At 41.6% G+C, this 17804-nt stretch overlaps 1 protein-coding gene across 4 annotated transcripts in view; it reads left to right on the top strand.

Moving 5' to 3' along the window:
* GNB1 (G protein subunit beta 1) overlaps window positions 1-17804 on the top strand; it is a 66691-nt gene that overhangs the window by 20621 nt on the left and 28266 nt on the right. For 3 of the 4 annotated variants that reach the window (XM_055001182.1, XM_055001181.1, XM_055001179.1), the window contains exon 2: window positions 17572-17679. In XM_055001182.1, coding sequence (XP_054857157.1) covers window positions 17623-17679 — 57 coding nt within the window. In that variant the 5' untranslated portion in view covers window positions 17572-17622. Of the gene's footprint in view, window positions 1-12043; window positions 12096-17571; window positions 17680-17804 lie in introns of all 4 variants that reach the window. The other variant, XM_055001180.1, reaches the window with a different exon arrangement.

The following is a 17804-nucleotide window of genomic DNA, read 5'->3' as shown; positions in this document are numbered from 1 at the left end:
TTTGTGGAAAGCAAGGAGCATGGGAGCTTTCCTGACCTCTTCAGATAGGCCGTTCCATAAGGTAGGAGCCACCATAGTGAATGCACATGTATGGGCAGCTGTTGATTTTGCCCATGTGCAAGGTGGCAGCTGCAGAAGGCCTCGTTCAGGTGAGTGAAGTTGCCATGGTTGAACATAGGGAGAGAGGTGGCCCTGTAGATATGGGCTATCTTTCCTGAAGGGAAATCTCCCCTTCAGAAATCTTATACAGATATGGCATGCCTAGTTAACTTGACACAAAGGGTTGGGTTTGCAGTGCTTGTCCTATGTCCGTGTTATATGTCCATGATTTTCTTGGATTAGCCTCTTGGAAGGCTAATGTCAGTAACCAGGTACATTTACAGTTGTGTTCTTGGAATAAACCTCTGAAATAAGCCATTATCCCATTTTTTTTCTGAATGGCCAACTGATAATGAGGAGAGAAGGGGCAAGAAAGGAGGAGGCAAGCCAATATTGGATGAATTTCAGTGGTATTAGTCATCCCTGGCCAACCTGACCTTTTCTCTTTTTAGTTACCTAGCTTCTTGGTCCTTTGGCTGTCCTCCACAGTTGACATCCAGATTGAGATTATTGGAACAGGACCCTGTGGTCTTTTGTTTATGTTTGCCATCACATCTCTGCCAAATGCCATGCAGAAACAAAGCTTTCTGAAGAAAGCATGGAAGAAGACAGATCCTGGTGGTGGTACCAGCAGAGGAGTAGGAAGTATGTTAACTAGTGGCAGACCTGAGTCTTTAGCTTTTCTTTTTTTAAAAAAAGCAAAGCTTCTGCTGAAGCAGTACATTGCATCAGGGATGGCCAGAGATTAGACTCGGGGTCTCCAGACACCGTTACCCACTATCAAATAGGCTGCCTAATACCTTTCAGTAGCTAGGAATCCTGCGTCAAATGCTGAGCTAGGTGGCTCTTGGTGCCTCTTATCAATAAACATTGGATAATTGAATGCATATCAGTTATATGTTAATAGTTGCTATCCTGCAGAGGCAACCTTTGCACTCTTGATTTTCACACACGTGGCAGATCAGAGGATTCTGATTTTAAAAGAAAAGAGTAAACTGACAGAGATTAAAGTCAGCGCACTCCCCAGCCTACAGTATATCTCAGTTTGCGTGTGTTTTTATTTTCCGGATAGCATTCTACATTGAATGATCTGGGATAAGCATGTCAGCTTTTGTCAGATGTTTGTTTTTTTAGAAAGCTACAATCTGAAAGGGAGTTCAGAAATTCAAAGGAAATCTGAACCACATTGGGTGCTGGTTGCTGTAAGATGCAAAAAGAGCTTGGATGCGGTCTGAATTTGTGTGCAGTTTTAGGGTGTGGCTTCCGTTTCGATTCCTTTCCAGTTTTCATTAGTAATCATGAACATTACTTTGTCTTCATTTCATGCAGGCTTCCTTTCTCTAGTGTGTGTTCTCTCTCACACACTCCTGCTCTTAAAGAGGGAATGGTATGGAGATGACTCTGCAATAGGAGCAGAGAAAAATACTGCTTTATTTTTGCTACAGTAAGTGGGTTAGTGAAGGCTTGAGGCTTGTATCAATCAAATGCTTAGTCATCTCCTTGTGTTGAAAGTAAAATGGATTTTTCCTTTGCCTTGTCATCCACCTTCCCTAACCAAATAAATCTCTGTATTTATCTATTTAGGTGTAATGCTGCTTAGCAGTATATAAGCCACTAAAAATACTGCATTACATGAATATGATAAATGTGAAGCCCTTACAGCGGACGGAAGTTTACAAATATTCAAATGTTTAATTTCTTAATTTCAACAGTGACATTTAAAAACAGTGGAGTTATAACAGCAACAATTAACACTTCTTGATTGGAAAAGGCTGGTGTATCAAGACAGCCAGTAAAGCACAATATAAGCCAGTTCAAATCTCACCCCAGTTGGCCTTGAGCAAGCTGCTGTCTTTCTGTAGCTCTCTTCCCCATCGCCTTCGTAATTTAATTTAATTTATTATATTTATATTCTGCCCTCCCCGCTTTCGCAGGCTCAGGGCGGATAATTCTTGGGGAGGTAATGCTGGCCTATCTTATATAAGTGAGCTAATATGTATGAAACTTTCTCAAATGCTCTGTATGAAAGCTAAATGTTAAAAAGCAGTGTAGTTTACAAAAGGTGTATCTGTTTACTACTATGCTCCATTCTGATGTGAAAAAACAAAGTATAGATTGGATCCTGCTAACGCTTTTGTTCAATTTTACCCAGTCCCCTCTTTATTAAAGCCTTCTGACTTGCATGGTTTTTGCCTGTGCAAGCCCTATGGATCCGCGGCATAGCTGTTTTGTTAGTCAAAGTAGATCCCACCCTTCCTTTTTCACCAGTGGAAAAGTTGGTTGAATCCAACCCTATATGTTTTTAATCAAAGCCCAACAAGAATAATGTAGTTGATTTGGTGTCTTTAGGGGAAAAAAATAGTGCTTCAGTCCCGTTGTGCCTTGCAAACCACTTAAGATCTATTTACTGGACTTCACTTTAAAGGTGGAAGTTAGATTCCTGGAAAAGAGTCCAGGCAACTTGAAGCTTTTTCTTCTCTCCCAATCAAGAAATCAGTCCACAAAACATCTCTTGATTTCCTTTGTCTTTGCTCTTCTCAAAAGTGATCCATACCTTGTTTCTCATTGAGCTTCCTGACAGAGCTATTATCATACATCTTATATGTTTTACAAGTGAAAATTGCACATGGGGGAGGGGGATTCCCATCAAACACTCTTCCCTATTCATGATCCTTGGAGGTTCATGGCAATGCCATATGGTTTTGTGGTGGCTCACAGCCAAGGCGGGGAGATGCAAGTAATGCTCCCTGCCCCCAGAAGATGGTCGGCTGCTGACTTTTGAAGCAGCCGATGGCTGGGATGGGCCTGCTTGGCCGGCAGCAGCGTGCCACTTCTGACTCAGCCATTTGTAACTCTGTGAGGGGTGGTTTGAAGTGTCCTGCTGCCGCACTATTTGTGTGAGGCCATCCGCTCCTCTTATGACGTACTCCTGTACAGATCCAAGGTGAGTTGTTTGGGGAGGATTTAACCCCCCCCCCCATATCTTTTTGTTGAGGTTTGAGATTTTTCTGCAACCCTGGGGGTGCCCCAACCCTGGGGGGTGCTATTGGTTTATCACATGAAGACAGTTATTTAGGAGGACTTTTAAAAACGGATTGGAATGTTACTACTACTTCATTGTCATTTTCATAACTTGTTTTTCAAGCTTATTTTTCTCTTTGCCAGTGGTAAACAAAAGTTAGGTGCTCTGATTAATTGGCATTTCTGTTCACTGGAGGGTTGTGTGTTATTGAGAAGACAAGCCCTGGAGACTTGGGCCATTAAGAGAGAGAATTCAGTTCCCAAGAAAATTGGAGTTGAATCTTTTTTTTTTTTAAGTTGCTTTTATCCTGGTACATTTCAAAAATTCATACAACTATATGAGGTGAAACAAATGTCAGGAAGAGATTCTTAAACTCTGTCTAGAGCTAGCATGTAAGGTACATAAGATGTTTTGTGCATATGGCATTGCTTCTGTTGCAGAGGAGCTCTCTAAGGGGCAAGTTCTTATTTCAGCAATTCTTGGTGGACTATCGTAGCACAGTAACAACACAGCTTGTGCTCATTAGTCTCCCAACTGCTGGTTAGCTTTGCTCACGTGATCTCTTGACAGACTGTGTGGTGGGAGAGCCTGGCACCTTAAATGGGTGAGGCATCATCACTGATTCCAAGAAACCAAAAGTAACTGTCAAAGCAAATATTGAGCTGTTTTCTCAAGGCCTCTAAAACACACTAACCTATAGCTCACTCAGGTGGCTGCCTTTTTAATGGAAGTGCTGAGGTCATGGTACTTCTCAGCTTCTCGTTGTTACCTGTGGCATATTGCCAGCAAAGCAAAAAGCAAAATATGGTAAAACCTCTTGAGTTCCTACTTTGATTTTGGAAAGCTGCTAATGGTTCTCCCTTCAGTGGTTCAATTCTGACATCATGCCAAACAGTGACCATAGTTATGACTTCTAAAATTCTGGGAAACTCGTGGTTTAGAGCTGCTTTCAGTTTCCATCTGCTTAGCTGTCGAATCTCTAGATAGAAGGGTCTCCAGAGATAGAGGACCAGCTATAATGATAGCAGGTTAATTTGGACAAAATGCTAAGTTGTAGTTGCTTAGTAAGCCAGTTTCAGCTTATTTCAAACAGTTGGTTTAAGGTCATGGTTTTCTGGCCAGTTGCAGACTGTGATTTGTCAATTCAACCATCACTCGAGACGGTAGTTAAATCTTCCTTTACAATGCCTTAATGTATGGATTGCATCGTATCCTCTAACCCCTGCAGGACGCACTCTGAAGGCCTATGATTTTATTGTTTAAAATTACTTTCAGTATTTGAGCCTCATTGCAGGCCTGAAAAATGGCTTTATCTTACTGGTTTCTGATGTCCTAAAACTGGGTTCCTTTGAGGAAAAGCAGAGTACAAATCAGTGCTAACGCAACAGCCAACCATTCCTATTACCAAACAGCAAGGCCTAATGTTGGAGACCCAACGAGTTTGCCTGATACATTTTTCAGACAAAGTTGTATATGCACCCCTTCCTTCCTTTTCGATAAAACTGAAGTGAAAACATTTATAAAGCACATATTCCATCTGCATTTAATGTCTTTCCTGTGGAATATTTTCAGTCTGCCTGCCAGAAGTAATTTGAGTTGCAGCAAGACACTCGGATGAAGTGCCAGACTTAGTGATGGCCTCCATACACTCACTCGTGTATGTGACCCTTTCCGCTGACTGTGGCAAAGTAATAACCAGCATTTTCTAAACACTACTTGTGAGTTATTTCAACAAATGGAGAGTGTGTATGAGAGAATATTAACTGATAACACATTGGGCAGTAACTGTCATCACCAGGCACAAGTAATTAAGTTTAGTTCAATGTATGGTGCCACTGTGGCTCGCTAAGGTACTCTTGGTAAGTTCCTTAATGTTCTCTCACTTTAGCAGTTGTGAATTAGCCACAATTGGGGTTTCTGTATTTCACCCTCTCTTCATGGCTTCCACTTCCCATTGTTGGCAGTGCAACTGAAATATAAAGCTGCCTTCAAGTTACTGTTTTTGGTGATGATAGGGGAGATGTCCTGCTTGGACAGCGTGAACTGATGAATATACCCATTAAAGTGTGCTTCCAGGGTATCCTGTTGCCGTATCTTCCAAACTTAGGAGAGTGCTTCTCTCTTTATTTCAGGATATGCAAAGGAGCCCTGAACTGTGAGTTGAATGCTGTGAGGTATTTTGGAAGGGGTCTAATGAGCGGGGTCTTGTTGCAGGTTGAAAAGAAAAGGGTGTGAACTGTGTAGAGGCGTAGATTATTGCACAGGGTCCCAGTTGCTGTGTAATCCAGCAACTAAGTTGTCCTATAAACACAAAATAATTTTAGAAGCTTTCTTTGGGTGGAACTTTCTTCTAATAGTTGATCTAGACAGTTCCCATTTTTAACATAATGGATAATCTGTGTTCGGAGATGAATATTTGATGCAAAGAGTGCCTGGCCAAACTTAACCTTTGCCCCTCATCTGCCTTATGAATTCATCAGTAGCTGTAGCTATAAAAGGCACTTCATGCACAGCTGTGTTTCTTAATGGGTGCAGAGCTGCTATATGTTCTTCTGTTCACCAAAATGATACTTAACCTTTCAAACTCCCATCTTTTCACAAGGGAATCTGCAGCAAGCTGTCTTTCAGTTTCACACACAAACCCCAAAATGAGATTTGCTTAATTCTTGAGAAGCCAAAGCATGCTTGATTCTTCATGTTTCTTTGTGGACCAGTATTTGGGAAAGAGACCTGATTGTGGAAAGGCCCTAGAGCTTCAACGAAAAGACACAGTGCTATGTTGGTTTTCTTTTTAAAAAATGCATAGCAGTAACTAACTGGCTTGCAATCAAAACTGTGGATGATTATTTTAAGTTATTACATGGTCTCTTAAATCTATACTTCTCCTTGATTCCCATTTAATCTCTTTATTCTAGTTCTCCCCACATTTCTCCAAATGGCCTTATTTGGACTATTCCTTTTCCAAGCTATTGCTCCGTTTTCCTTATCTTGTTGCCTTCTTCTTAGTTTAGTACTTCTGCCCATACTTCTTTGAGCTTTTCATGACCTGCGCCTCCCTAGAATCAGAACAGTTCAGGCAGTGATAGCTGGAGAATCTATGCCGGCTCTTGCCGTGACATCGTGTGCCCCCTGCCAGAAAGTTCCCAGTAACAAAATCCCTTATTCCATTACGCTGTAGGTTGCTGTTGTTTCTGTGAATTTAAAGGTTAGATGCTCACAGTTAACTAGAATGCCTTGGGTGAACAAACCTTTCCTTATTGCATTGTGTCAACTTTGAACTTCAATTGGATAGTTAATTTAGATGAGATCAATGGATGAAGCCTTTTTGGACATTTATACCAATAAGTGGAATCTGAATCAAAATTGGGCATTTGGAGTTCTCGCCTACATGCTAATACCCACAGTGCCCTTCTAACTTGCAGCTGTTTCATCAAATAGCTCATGTTGGGAACACTTGACAGAAACCAGTAATTTTGAGAACTGGAATATACGCAGCAGGGCCTTTCAACAAAGCAAAGGAATTGAAAAGTACTTCTTTGTTCAAAGACATCCCCTCTGTAGCTTGGCGGGTTGGGGGGGTAGGGAAAACATTGATCCAGTAGCTCCTGAAAACGGCTTGGATTTTATTGCCCTTCAGAATCAAAGTAAAAGCAAATGCTTTTCTAGAGGGAGAACTTCACTAAGAAATAAGATGCCTTATAGAGTAGGAACTTCATGATTGCACATGTGGTTGATCTATTATACAGATGTTTTTTTAAAAGAAAGAGACTGTACTGAGATACCATCCCATTCCTTCTGACAAGCAATCTAGTGAACACTACAGAAGTTCTCCCTCTAGTGTTAGGACAACCTTTCTGTAGGAAGCTTTCTTCCTCATTTGGCTGATGTCAACAGCAGTGACATAATTTTCTTAGTTTTTTTTAATGTTTCTAAGGAAGTTTCACACAGATGTTAGCACTCATGCCTGTATTAGTCACTTGCAGCCTACGTACTTGCGTGCACACAAACACACATACAAAAAAACTTCTCTAGCAATTTTTTTTTAATCTGGCTTAGGTAACCAGGCATCTGCCAGCCCTGACCTGGATAGCCCAGGTGAGCCTGATCTCGTCAGATCTCAGAAGCTAAGCAGGGTCAGCCTTGGTTAGTAATTGGGTGGGAGACCTCCAAGGAAGACCAGGGGGGCAGACGCAGGCAAACTGCCTCTGTTAGTCTCTTGCCACGAAAACTCCACCAGGGGTCGCCATAAGTCAGCTATGACTTGATGGCACTCTCCATCACCAGATATGAGCCAATGCTGTGCCATCTCCCTCACATTTTTTCTCACTCCTCCTCAGTGGCACTCGGTATGGCATATGTGATGTTCTCCTTCATTTTATCCTCATAACAGCCCCTAACAGAGGTAGGTTAGTCAGGGAGAGCAACTGGCCCAAGGTCACCTAGCAGTCTTCACGGCCAAGGTGCTGCTTTGAAGGTAGGCCTCCCTAGTTCTGGTTTGGTGCATCACACTGGTTCTTCACCTGAGATGATTATTTACAGAATTGTCAGAGGAGGGAAGTGGGAGGGGGGAGGAGCCTAAAAGATTACATTTTCTGCAATCCACCTACTGGATATAGTGAACACAGTCCAGGCTTGCTATGGACATAGGAGGAGCAAGAGACTTATCTCCAGTTCTTAGCATTTCCTAGAGGTCTTGGGGAGCGGTTTCCTTCCTACTATGTTGAGTGCCAAGTAAGATTTCTGTCTCAGTTCTCTGTGATGTACAGAGAACTTGGGGAAGAAAGGCTGGGTGTGAGGGGGAACCTCCCAGCTGCTGGTCCAGTGACTGTATTTGTATGTCCCCCTCCCCCCCTATGGGATCTGGTTGTGCTTGTTGCTTATCAGTGGTGTGGTCAAGGAAAAGCTATTCCGTTTGGTTTCTGCTCCCATCCTTTGCCCCAGAAGGCTCTCTTAAAGTGGATTATATAAAACAACACAGTTATATTGGGGATGTTCCCATTCTTTCATACAACATAGCATTGTTCTAGGTGGCATCCCTTCTGCCCAGCTACTGCTTAAGGTTTGCCGTTTGCCGTTATCTTTTATTCTTTACCTCTAGCTTTTCTCTGTCCTTAATAGGATAGCACATTCTCTCTCTCTCTCTCTCTCTCTCTCTCTCTCTCTCTCTCTCTCTCTCTCTCTCTCTCACACACACACACACACACACACACACACACATCCATAGCTGTTAGTGGTCTTTCCTATCAGCACTTTCACATAAGGCCTTGTGTTGAGCGTCCCTGTGTTAGCACTAATGGAGTCTATAAATTTCTTTATGGAGATGTATTGTCGAAGGCTTTCACGGCCGGAGAACGATGGTTGTTGTGAGTTTTCCGGGCTGTATTGCCGTGGTCTTGGCATTGTAGTTCCTGACGTTTCGCCAGGAACAGCTGCTGGCGCCAGCCACAGCTGCTGGCGAAATGTCAGGAACTACAATGCCAAGACCACGGCAATACAGCCCGGAAAACCCACAACAACCTTCTTTATGGAGACCTTGGCTTTGTTTCTGTTTTTCTCTTTATGTTGTGCTGGGTCTAATGTAGGGAAACAATGTTTAAATTCAGAGTCTGTGACCATGATCCAGAAATCCCAGAACTTTTTTTTGTCTAGTCATGAGTTTAATTGTTCCTGCATGTTAATATGAAATAATTCTAATTAATTGGGGCTTTCAGAAACCTCTGGGGTCAAGGGTGTTTCTTCATATAAAGAAAGGCGGCCACTGTCTTGTCTTGCATTTCTCATCCATCAAACTTATTATCCTTGCCCTCCTCTAGAGTTGTTCACAGTCTTGTCTTACCCTGTCATTCTGCCTAATTTCTATATTTGTGCCTTTTGTCCCTGCTTTTTCAGCTGATCTATACCTCCTGTTCCTCCAACTACACCCATTTGGCTCTAGCGTGCTGCTCGTCTTCTCCTCCATGTCTCTTCCCAAAACTCTTGTTTGTTCAATTCCTGATGTTAACACACAAATTGACAGATGCAGTTGGGGGTTAAGAGCCTTTGAACATTTGAGATTGCTCTTTTTGGGGGGGATGTATCCCATTTTCTTTTCCTTTTTTATTTCATACATGTTAATAAATACAAACTAAGGAACTACTTACATGACCAAATATAATTCAAAGCAGACCAATACATACAACTAAACTTCTTTTCTTGCAAATCGTACTTTCGACAAAGCATAGTAGTAGAATCCAATGCGTTTTCCAAGCTTTAATTATTTTCATATTAATCAAGGCAATAAGCTTAACTAACTTCCCTATGTCCCAAGTTTTCCTTAACCAATCTGTTTACTTGGAAGATACTTTGATTTCCAAAATCTAGCTAAGCATTTAATGCAACTGACAAGCATTTAACAACTTCTTGTGCTGAAAAAGTTGAGCAACTTAGTTTGTTGTTCTCACCTCCCCTTCCCACTTTTCTCTTCATTAAGTATTACAATGTAAAGGCTTACATTGTTGTGATGTGTTGTGCATTAATGATGCCATATAAATCTTTGTAGCTTTCTTTAAACTCTTTAGCTGATGCCAGTGATGTTGAGCTCTAGTCTTCTCTATCCATCTTTGGTAGCAACTCCTTCTGCCTTTGAGATCATTGAGTCTATTCATTGAGCCTTATGCTTTGGTGTGGTGGTGTCCACAAACCTTCAGTCAACAAAAATGTTAAGGTCGAGCTAGCCAATTGAGTTCAGTATTGTTGTGTGCCAACATTAGAAGTGATAATTGCAAAGTGCAATGCCATGCTGTCTGTTTTGAAAGCCAGGGAATTTCCAAAATGGAGGTGCTATTTCAAAACACACTAGGTAACCTTAAGGGGGTTAACTAGCATTGGCATCGGCTAAGTGAAGTTGACACAGCTTTAATAGAATCATTTCCTGGGTTACTGAGAGAATGTTACATACAACACTGTCCACTCAAAAGGACGTATTTAAATACGTACTTCCCCGATTTTTCAAACTGGATTTAGCGGATCAGGAGAAACCAAATAATTCTTAAAGGAGATTCACACAATTTCCTATCCTGAAGATATTGCTGATGGTTGTCCCCAAAGGGAGTGGGAGCCTGTTGCTCCTACCTTAACCCCCAAATAGACTGCCCCAAATGATCTTAATCATTCTATGAATGGGTAAACAGAAAACAAGTAGAAGTTGTAAAAGCAACACAATACGTTTCAGCTGTTAAACATTCGCAACCGAGACATCTGGGCGATAGCCGGCTATGCAGATGGCTGTTGGTGTAAGTAACTTACCCAAATCCTTCAATCTTCTTCCCCTAGAAAAAGAGATGACAGAATCTCTCTGCTTATATCACAGTGTGGAGCCATAGTTTCTGAGGCGTAGTTTCCCTCATGTATCAGAAAGTATGGCAGATTAGGTCAAAAGCTTTATGTTTTTTCTTTGACAGTATTTAAACATCTATTTAAAACAGAGTTTTGCTTCCCCCTCTCCAATTTTTTTTCAATTTTTCTTTAAAAAAATTCTAAAGAACTGTTATTAACCTTTCTGTTTCCGTTTGTCTCTGTACGATCCCCCCCCCCAAACATTAAAATACAGAAAATTGACTGAGAGATGGTGTAGTGGTTAAGAGCACGGGACTCTAATCTGGAGAGCCGGGTTTGATTCCCCACTCCTCTACGAAGCCAGCTGGGTGACCTTGGGCGAGTCACAGTTCTCTGGAGCTCTCTCAGCCCCACCCACCTCACAGGGTGATTGTTGTGGGGTAATAATAACACTTTGTAAACCGCTCTGAGTGGGCATTAAGTTGTCCTGAAGGGCGGTATATAAATCGAATGTTGTTGTTGTTGTTGTTGTTGTTGTTGTTACCTCTTCTTTTTAAAGAAATAGGAAGTAATTAACATGCTTAATACTTTTTTGTTAAAAGGTACTGTTTTGATCTCATACCCTTTTCAATATTTTCAGTAATTTGAGTCTTGAGTAATAATTTTTTGACTAAGATTAAGGAGACTTGAGTTCAAATCTCCACTCAGCTATAAAGCTCAGTAGTGACCTAGGGCCACTTGCTTGGCCTAAGTAGCCACACAGAGTTCTTGTGAGGATAACATGGAGGAGGGGGAGAACCATGTACACCGACAGCTCTGAGCCGATTGAAGGAAATTCACATTCTTTTTTACATCTTTTTTAATTTCTTAGCGTTAGGACATAGTTGAACTAATCAGCTGCTGCTGTCCGTTGACCACCCAGTACTTGACAATTAAGCAATGGCGCGGCTGCCTTCCTGCAAGCTGCATCCTATGAAAACCAAAGCCACTGGTGTCCTCTGCCTCCTCAGCTGTGCAGCAGCAGATACACCCTGTGCTTTTGTGTATGACTGAATTAAAAAATTTCCGTTGTGGGGCATGATTGTAGTGTCTGTTTAATTTCACTTGAAAGGAAATTTGTAACTGAAGCTATTCTGCTGGGATTCCAGGATAAAAGCCAAGAGCTGTTCTTGAATATGCTTCACATACTTTTATACTGACATGACTTTGTTAGCTGGCTATCTAACAGTTTATTTAAGTTCCTATTTATTGCTAATGTGAAATATGCAATTAGTATCAATTTTTTTCTTGTTATAGTTTTGATAAAATTATTCAAATACTTTGCCATTGTTTGGCAATATTTTACCTCTCAGCCAAATTGTGAGGTTGGAGTGATGAGGTTACAGTCAAATAGCCTTGTGTTCTACCCTAGATCTTTATAAATTTGAAAAGGTGCAACTATAATTATTTGGGGAGAGGGCACACTTCAAGTAAACTTGTGATTGAATCAAATGCTGCAGTTCAGTGGGGGGAAATAACTCCCAGGAACATGTAAACGTTGTATTTACGTCTTTGCACTTTGTCAGTTTGGAGCCTCAGCACACTGATTCAAGTTTCTTTTTCTTTCAGCAGTTACATGTTTGACTGTAGAAGTTGGCTTTCCAGTGTACTGACAGAACATGTAAGTCCGGAAAACTTTTAGTGCTGAGTTAGATAATGCTAACTATGCTTTAAATGAGCTGTCTGTAAACTCTGTAAATGGAATAGGGCTTTGGCATTACTCAAAATACCTTGTTGCATCGTTCTATTCACCTTCTTTGAGATCTGTGGTTTTGTGCGCAGGTTGGCTTTTGGTAAGACATAGATTCCATTTTTAATGGGCTAAAACCTTACTGAATAACATTTTTAAAAATACAGGGAGCAGAGCCGAGTGTGAAGATGAACACAACTGCGTTTCTGTCTGTGTTGGGACTGTGTTGCGGTACTCAGAAGGACTACCGCACAGCCTAATGTTGGCTGATACTGCTGTCTGTAGTCCAAGGTTGGCCTCACCCTGCCAAAGAACATTGCATTGCAACAGAACCTGGACTTGGAGTTTGTTCAGACATTACAGTGAGTTGGGAGAGCAGGGGCACAGGTGAGGTGACTTGGCATTTTCACTGCTCACTGTAGGTGCATGGGCTTAAGTATGTTTCTGGGGCCCACCTCCCCGCAGTAGGGAGATGTGTCAGGCAATGCAAAATACAGGGAAAAGAGGAGGCGTGAATTGCTTCTGCATAGAGTCTCTGTTTAAGTGTTGTAACTGTTAAGCTCCAAGGCAAGGCCGTTTTTGCTCCTTGTTGGACACATGAGTTTAAAAATACATGAGCAGAGGTGCAGAATTACACTGCTGAGATTGTATATGATGTTCTGACATGAAGCTTCACAGCATGAAGCAGTATTGTGGCAAGATACATCTGTCCTGAAGGTCTTGGAGGTAAAGAGTGCAGGTATCAGAAAATTTAAACCTCTAACGGGCATTTCTGAGCAGACTTGCATTTTTTTTAGTGCGTTCATTTCAATGGACATAGAAGGATACAACTCTGTTTAGGATTACAGTGTCATTATCCTAACTGTGTGTATACCAAAGAACAGTGTGTATGTTCTTGTGCATTTGTATAGAGGTGGCAGATATTGGCCTCTAGTGCATTTGGGATGGTTGTGCTTTGTGCGGGACTTGCTTTTCAGTAAACCACTCCTCGTTGGGATTAGTAAATGAATTTTCCATCTCCTTAAATGTTATGGCTAGCTAGAATGAAAAAGAACCCTGTTGTTATTCCAAAATATTAAAAATTGAAATCGGGCAGAGAATTCTTTTCCATAGCTGTGTGTCTAGAAATGAATAAAATACAAGTTACAAGATTCTAGCATTGTCTCTGGGGTTGCCGTGAGAAACCAATGCACATACACACCCAACACATTCAAGCTTGCCATTTGCCTTTATTATGCACCCCTATTTTATTATAGCCCACTTTTTTCCCAAGCTTTGGCTTTAAGGGGAACACTGGCTTTATGAGAAGTGATATTTCCACAAGCCATGCATGTTTCCTCTGAGCTCTTCCCTCTTCAATTTTTAAATAACGGCGACATTTAAAGCAGAAGACTGTTTTATTTATATAAGTATTTATACTCTGCTTTCCAGTTTAAAAACTTTCAAGGCATCTCACAAAAAGCATGGAGTGAAACCCATTTCCAGCAATAAAAGCACTACAAATACGAAAACTGTAGAATTGTAAATTAGTGGAACCAGCAAGAAACAAATCAATCAAACCATTAAAGTCTGAGAAAATAGAGTGGTCCCTAAAAGACACCAAGTATTAGGTGATTGCCGATGTGGGGGTGGGAGTGTCAGTATTGCCCATCCAGTATTGCCAAACCTGTAAGATAGGTTGTAGGTGAAGCTTCATAGAGGCAGGCCAGTTGATGTGGGCTGCTGTGAAACTGTGTAGGCCAATTACTGGTAAGAAGATTTACAGCTGGGCAATAGATTAGAAAGGTTTCTGTTAATCAGATGACATCTCATGGAGCAGCTTTTTCCCCATCTGGTAGCCATGATACCAGTCATCTTTTAATATGGCTGTTGTGACATTAAGCCATTCAGCAGTCTTGCCATAAATTTATCAAATTGGAAGCCACAATTGACTTAGATATAAAATATCAGTGGAACTCAGTGGAAGGTTGATATGATCACGCTGCAGGGAGGGCTTTGCCACCTACCCCATTTTCCTGACTTGAACTGGCCCTGTAGTGCTGCTGCTGTTAGCCCTGTTGGTCTCAGTTGAGGTCTTAGGCATCTCCTGTAAAAATAAAAAATGTCTAGTTTTGTACCTGGTTTGGCCTTAAAAATCTCTACAGCAGGAGCAGTGAAGAGGTGAGCAATACGGTTCTGTTGCATCAACTTATATCGGGCATCAAAGAACTGCATCAGATAGAGCAGCTGACTGTATCCTATATTGTATGGAGTCAGGAGGACCATCAAGATTGGCACTTGATGATTCCTTAATATTGGAGCCTCACTCCCTGGTATCTGAAACAATAGATTCTTCTAAGAAGAGCTGAGTATTCCCTAAGTATGTTTTGGGGCATTGTGGAGAATATGTGAGATCCAGACCCTTCTCTCTTTGCCTCCTCCCTCCCCCCAGTAACTGGAAAATGGCACTTTTTGTCCAAGCCAGATTTAATCAGAATGCAAACTCTGTAAGGCAGAATTACATGACTGATGCTTATAGGTTTCATGAGGGACTTGAATTGTAGAAAGAATCATCATCCGAATTTGTGCTTCAGTTTATAGGTGAAATCAAGATAGTAGAAAGCTTTTTGTGTTTTTTTTAAAGCAGTGCTAGTAAGATAAGGATAGTCTTGGGCTGAAGGATGAGCATTTTCACTTGGTTTTTTAAAAAGCGGGTTAGCTAATTTAGCAGGATAATTTGATTTTGTAGCAAGGAGTTGGCTGTGGAGGAGAAACTGATGTCATGTGTGCTTGGGCAGGGGAGCAGCAGCAGCCGAGGCTGCTGGGACTCGAGACTCAACCTATGAACATTTTTATAATGTGGCTTGGAAGCTTTGGAAAAAATGTTCTTTATAGGATCTAAACATCTGTTACTTTAAATGTCTAACTTGGATCTTCTCTTTGATCATTCCTCTGCAAGGCAGAAAGTTGCAAACGAACTTTATCTTGCTCCTCTTCCCTGGTGGGATGTATATACTGTCTCCAGTCCCATAAATACATACATTTGCCAATGCAGGACTCGCTAAGTTAAGTAACAGTGCCCATTTTGTTTTGAATGGATAAAAAAAATGATCAGTAAAACTGTTCACCAGGGTTCCCCCACCCCTACTTTCTACTGTTAGTACTTGAAGGATTAAGTTATTACATTGTCTTTTCTGGTGGGTAAAATTTTGCATTAAACATTCAGTGCAAACAAAAGTGGTATAACATTTGTTCTTTACAAGTGTTCATTTTAAGGACCTAGACTGTCAAGTATCCTGCAGGATTTGAGTCCAGTGGCAACTTAGAGACCAACAAGATCTTCAGGGTATAAGCTTTAGAGAGTCAAAGCTTCTTTCTTTAGATACAAGTAGGAATGGAGATCCCTGAGCCCTTAATACTGCAGTCAGAGGGCACAATGTAGAATTGTCCGGAGAACGGAGCTTCTGATTGCATAAGTGTTTGCTCTTCTAATCCAAACTCTGCGGCGAGTGTCTTTAGTTTGCTGGAGTTGTGCTGTTTTCTCCTATGACAACTTGCAGTTAAATGGTACTCTTAAATGCAGGATCATAATTTCTTCCCATACCACCTATGAAGGGTGTAAATTGCTATTAGGGCAAGTGGTGATCTAGTGTATAAAGCAACAAATCTTGTCTCTTTCAGGATTAAAAAGATTCCAGGAGCTAGGTTGCCTGGGAATTTGAAACATTTTTCCAGCCTTCTGGTATTGCAATGTGGGTGGTATTTTTGCCCAAAATAGGCACTCCTGAATAAGTAGGCCTCTTCTAAACATAAATGCCTCCCCATCATCACAGGATTGCTGCCAGGCCTACCCGCTTTTGGCAGTAAGATCATCACCCCACCCCGTGTTGCATCGCCACAATTGAGATGTGGGGATTTCTTGTGGGAGAATTGAGTGTCCTATGCTTAGTGTCCTTGATCAGAAGGAAGCAGTAGAATAAAATTAGACAAGTGATACTAACATATCCTAACCCTTGGTGTTCTGTTATTCCTTGAAGATGAGTGGTGGAAATATTTGCATACCATTCTAAATCCCAGGTCCCAGAGAGCTGTTCTTGGGATTGTGTTCTGAGGGAACTTGAATGATCAATCCCTTCTGTTGGGCTATCACAAGACAGGGTGGAGTTCAAACATTTAGAAGAATAGGACTAAACTATGCAAATAGGGATGTGCAATCTGGGTTTGGCAACTGGCCTAAAAACCAGATTTATGCTGATATGGCATAATCTGGCTAGCTCACATCTCAGAACCCTGGATTGGATCAGGGCAGCTGGACTCACTAGGCTGGATTATCCAGCTGTAGGCAACCACCGGAGGCTGAGTAGCAGCAGCAGCAAGAGGGCAGTAACGTGAACAGAGGCAGGCTCCATGCTGCAGCAGGACAGCAAGGCTGGCAAGACAGGGAAGAAGGCACAGGCAGAGTGGATTCCCATCTTATCCTGCCCTGCCACCCCTGCCCAAGCTCCAGAAGAGCCCTTCAAGCTGCCACCATCCACCTTTTAAACTCCACAGCTCAGCAGGCCTCATCCTCCCCACGCCCAGCTTCAGTAAAGGGATTCTCCATGAGATTCTCTGGTTTGATAATGGGATTTTCTGATTTGACAAGCTTACAGGGGCATTTTAATGTCAAACCAGAGAATCCTAAGCAGGGGTGGCCAGAACAAGCTACCCTGGAAATGTTTTCCCCATAGAAAACAGTGGAGAATGGCTGGGGGCAGCTTGTTCAGGGGTTCATAGAACTGGATCCTGGGGTCCAAACTTCCTGAAATTTGGTGATTTTTTTAGTGGACAGTCAGGAGTAGGTTCCTTGCAAATTTTGTGGAATTTGCTTAAAAATAGCACCCCCCCCCCAGCCCCTGGACATTTTTCCCATGGGGATAATGGCTGGAGGATAAATCCAGGATTCTTTAACCCAGATTAGAGAATCTGGCCCAGATTTCAGGGATACCAGATTTTTTAATTGATGAAACCTGGACCCAGATTACCCCTACATGCAAATAGTGTACAAGTATGTTTCCAGCCCTTATGGTGGCAGAGATTTTCTAGAAAGCATGTGAGGAATTCCTGCTGCAACCTCAGGAACAAAAGGGCTGAGAAGATTTCTTGTGGCAATAGCCAGAAGCGCAGCACCTCTCATAATTCTCCCCCTGCTACAAGTGAAATAGTGGGGGATATGTAATTTTGGATAATTGATATAAGTCATGGAACTGAATTTTTTTGGTTTACATTGAGATTACTTTGGAATAGAATTTTATTTTTTTAATGTAGAACATAGACAGGTTTGACTATGATTTAAGCATTTATGTTTCTCTCCTTGTTACTTCATGTGTGTTTGCATAATGTTTAAGAGATTGACCTCCGCATTTTGGCTTCTCTCTATTAATTCCAGATTTTTGAGCAACTAAGGGGTGTCAGAGAAGTACACCTTTAGCACAGGAAGATGAGTGAACTTGACCAGCTACGCCAGGAGGCGGAGCAACTGAAAAACCAAATCAGAGTATGTAATGCCATCATTAAGTTCTGTCTGTTTTATCTGTCTTACATCCAGGGGTGGGGTGGTACATTCTTTTTGTACTAATGTGCGTGTAGCTACTGCAGCTTTAAAACTTCTGCATTTTATTT

The sequence above is a fragment of the Eublepharis macularius genome, chromosome 17 (assembly GCF_028583425.1).
Source record: "Eublepharis macularius isolate TG4126 chromosome 17, MPM_Emac_v1.0, whole genome shotgun sequence".
Taxonomy (NCBI): Eukaryota; Metazoa; Chordata; class Lepidosauria; order Squamata; family Eublepharidae; genus Eublepharis; species Eublepharis macularius.
The sequence above is the reverse complement of the archived record's forward strand: the minus strand, read 5'-3'. Positions and strand labels throughout refer to the sequence as shown.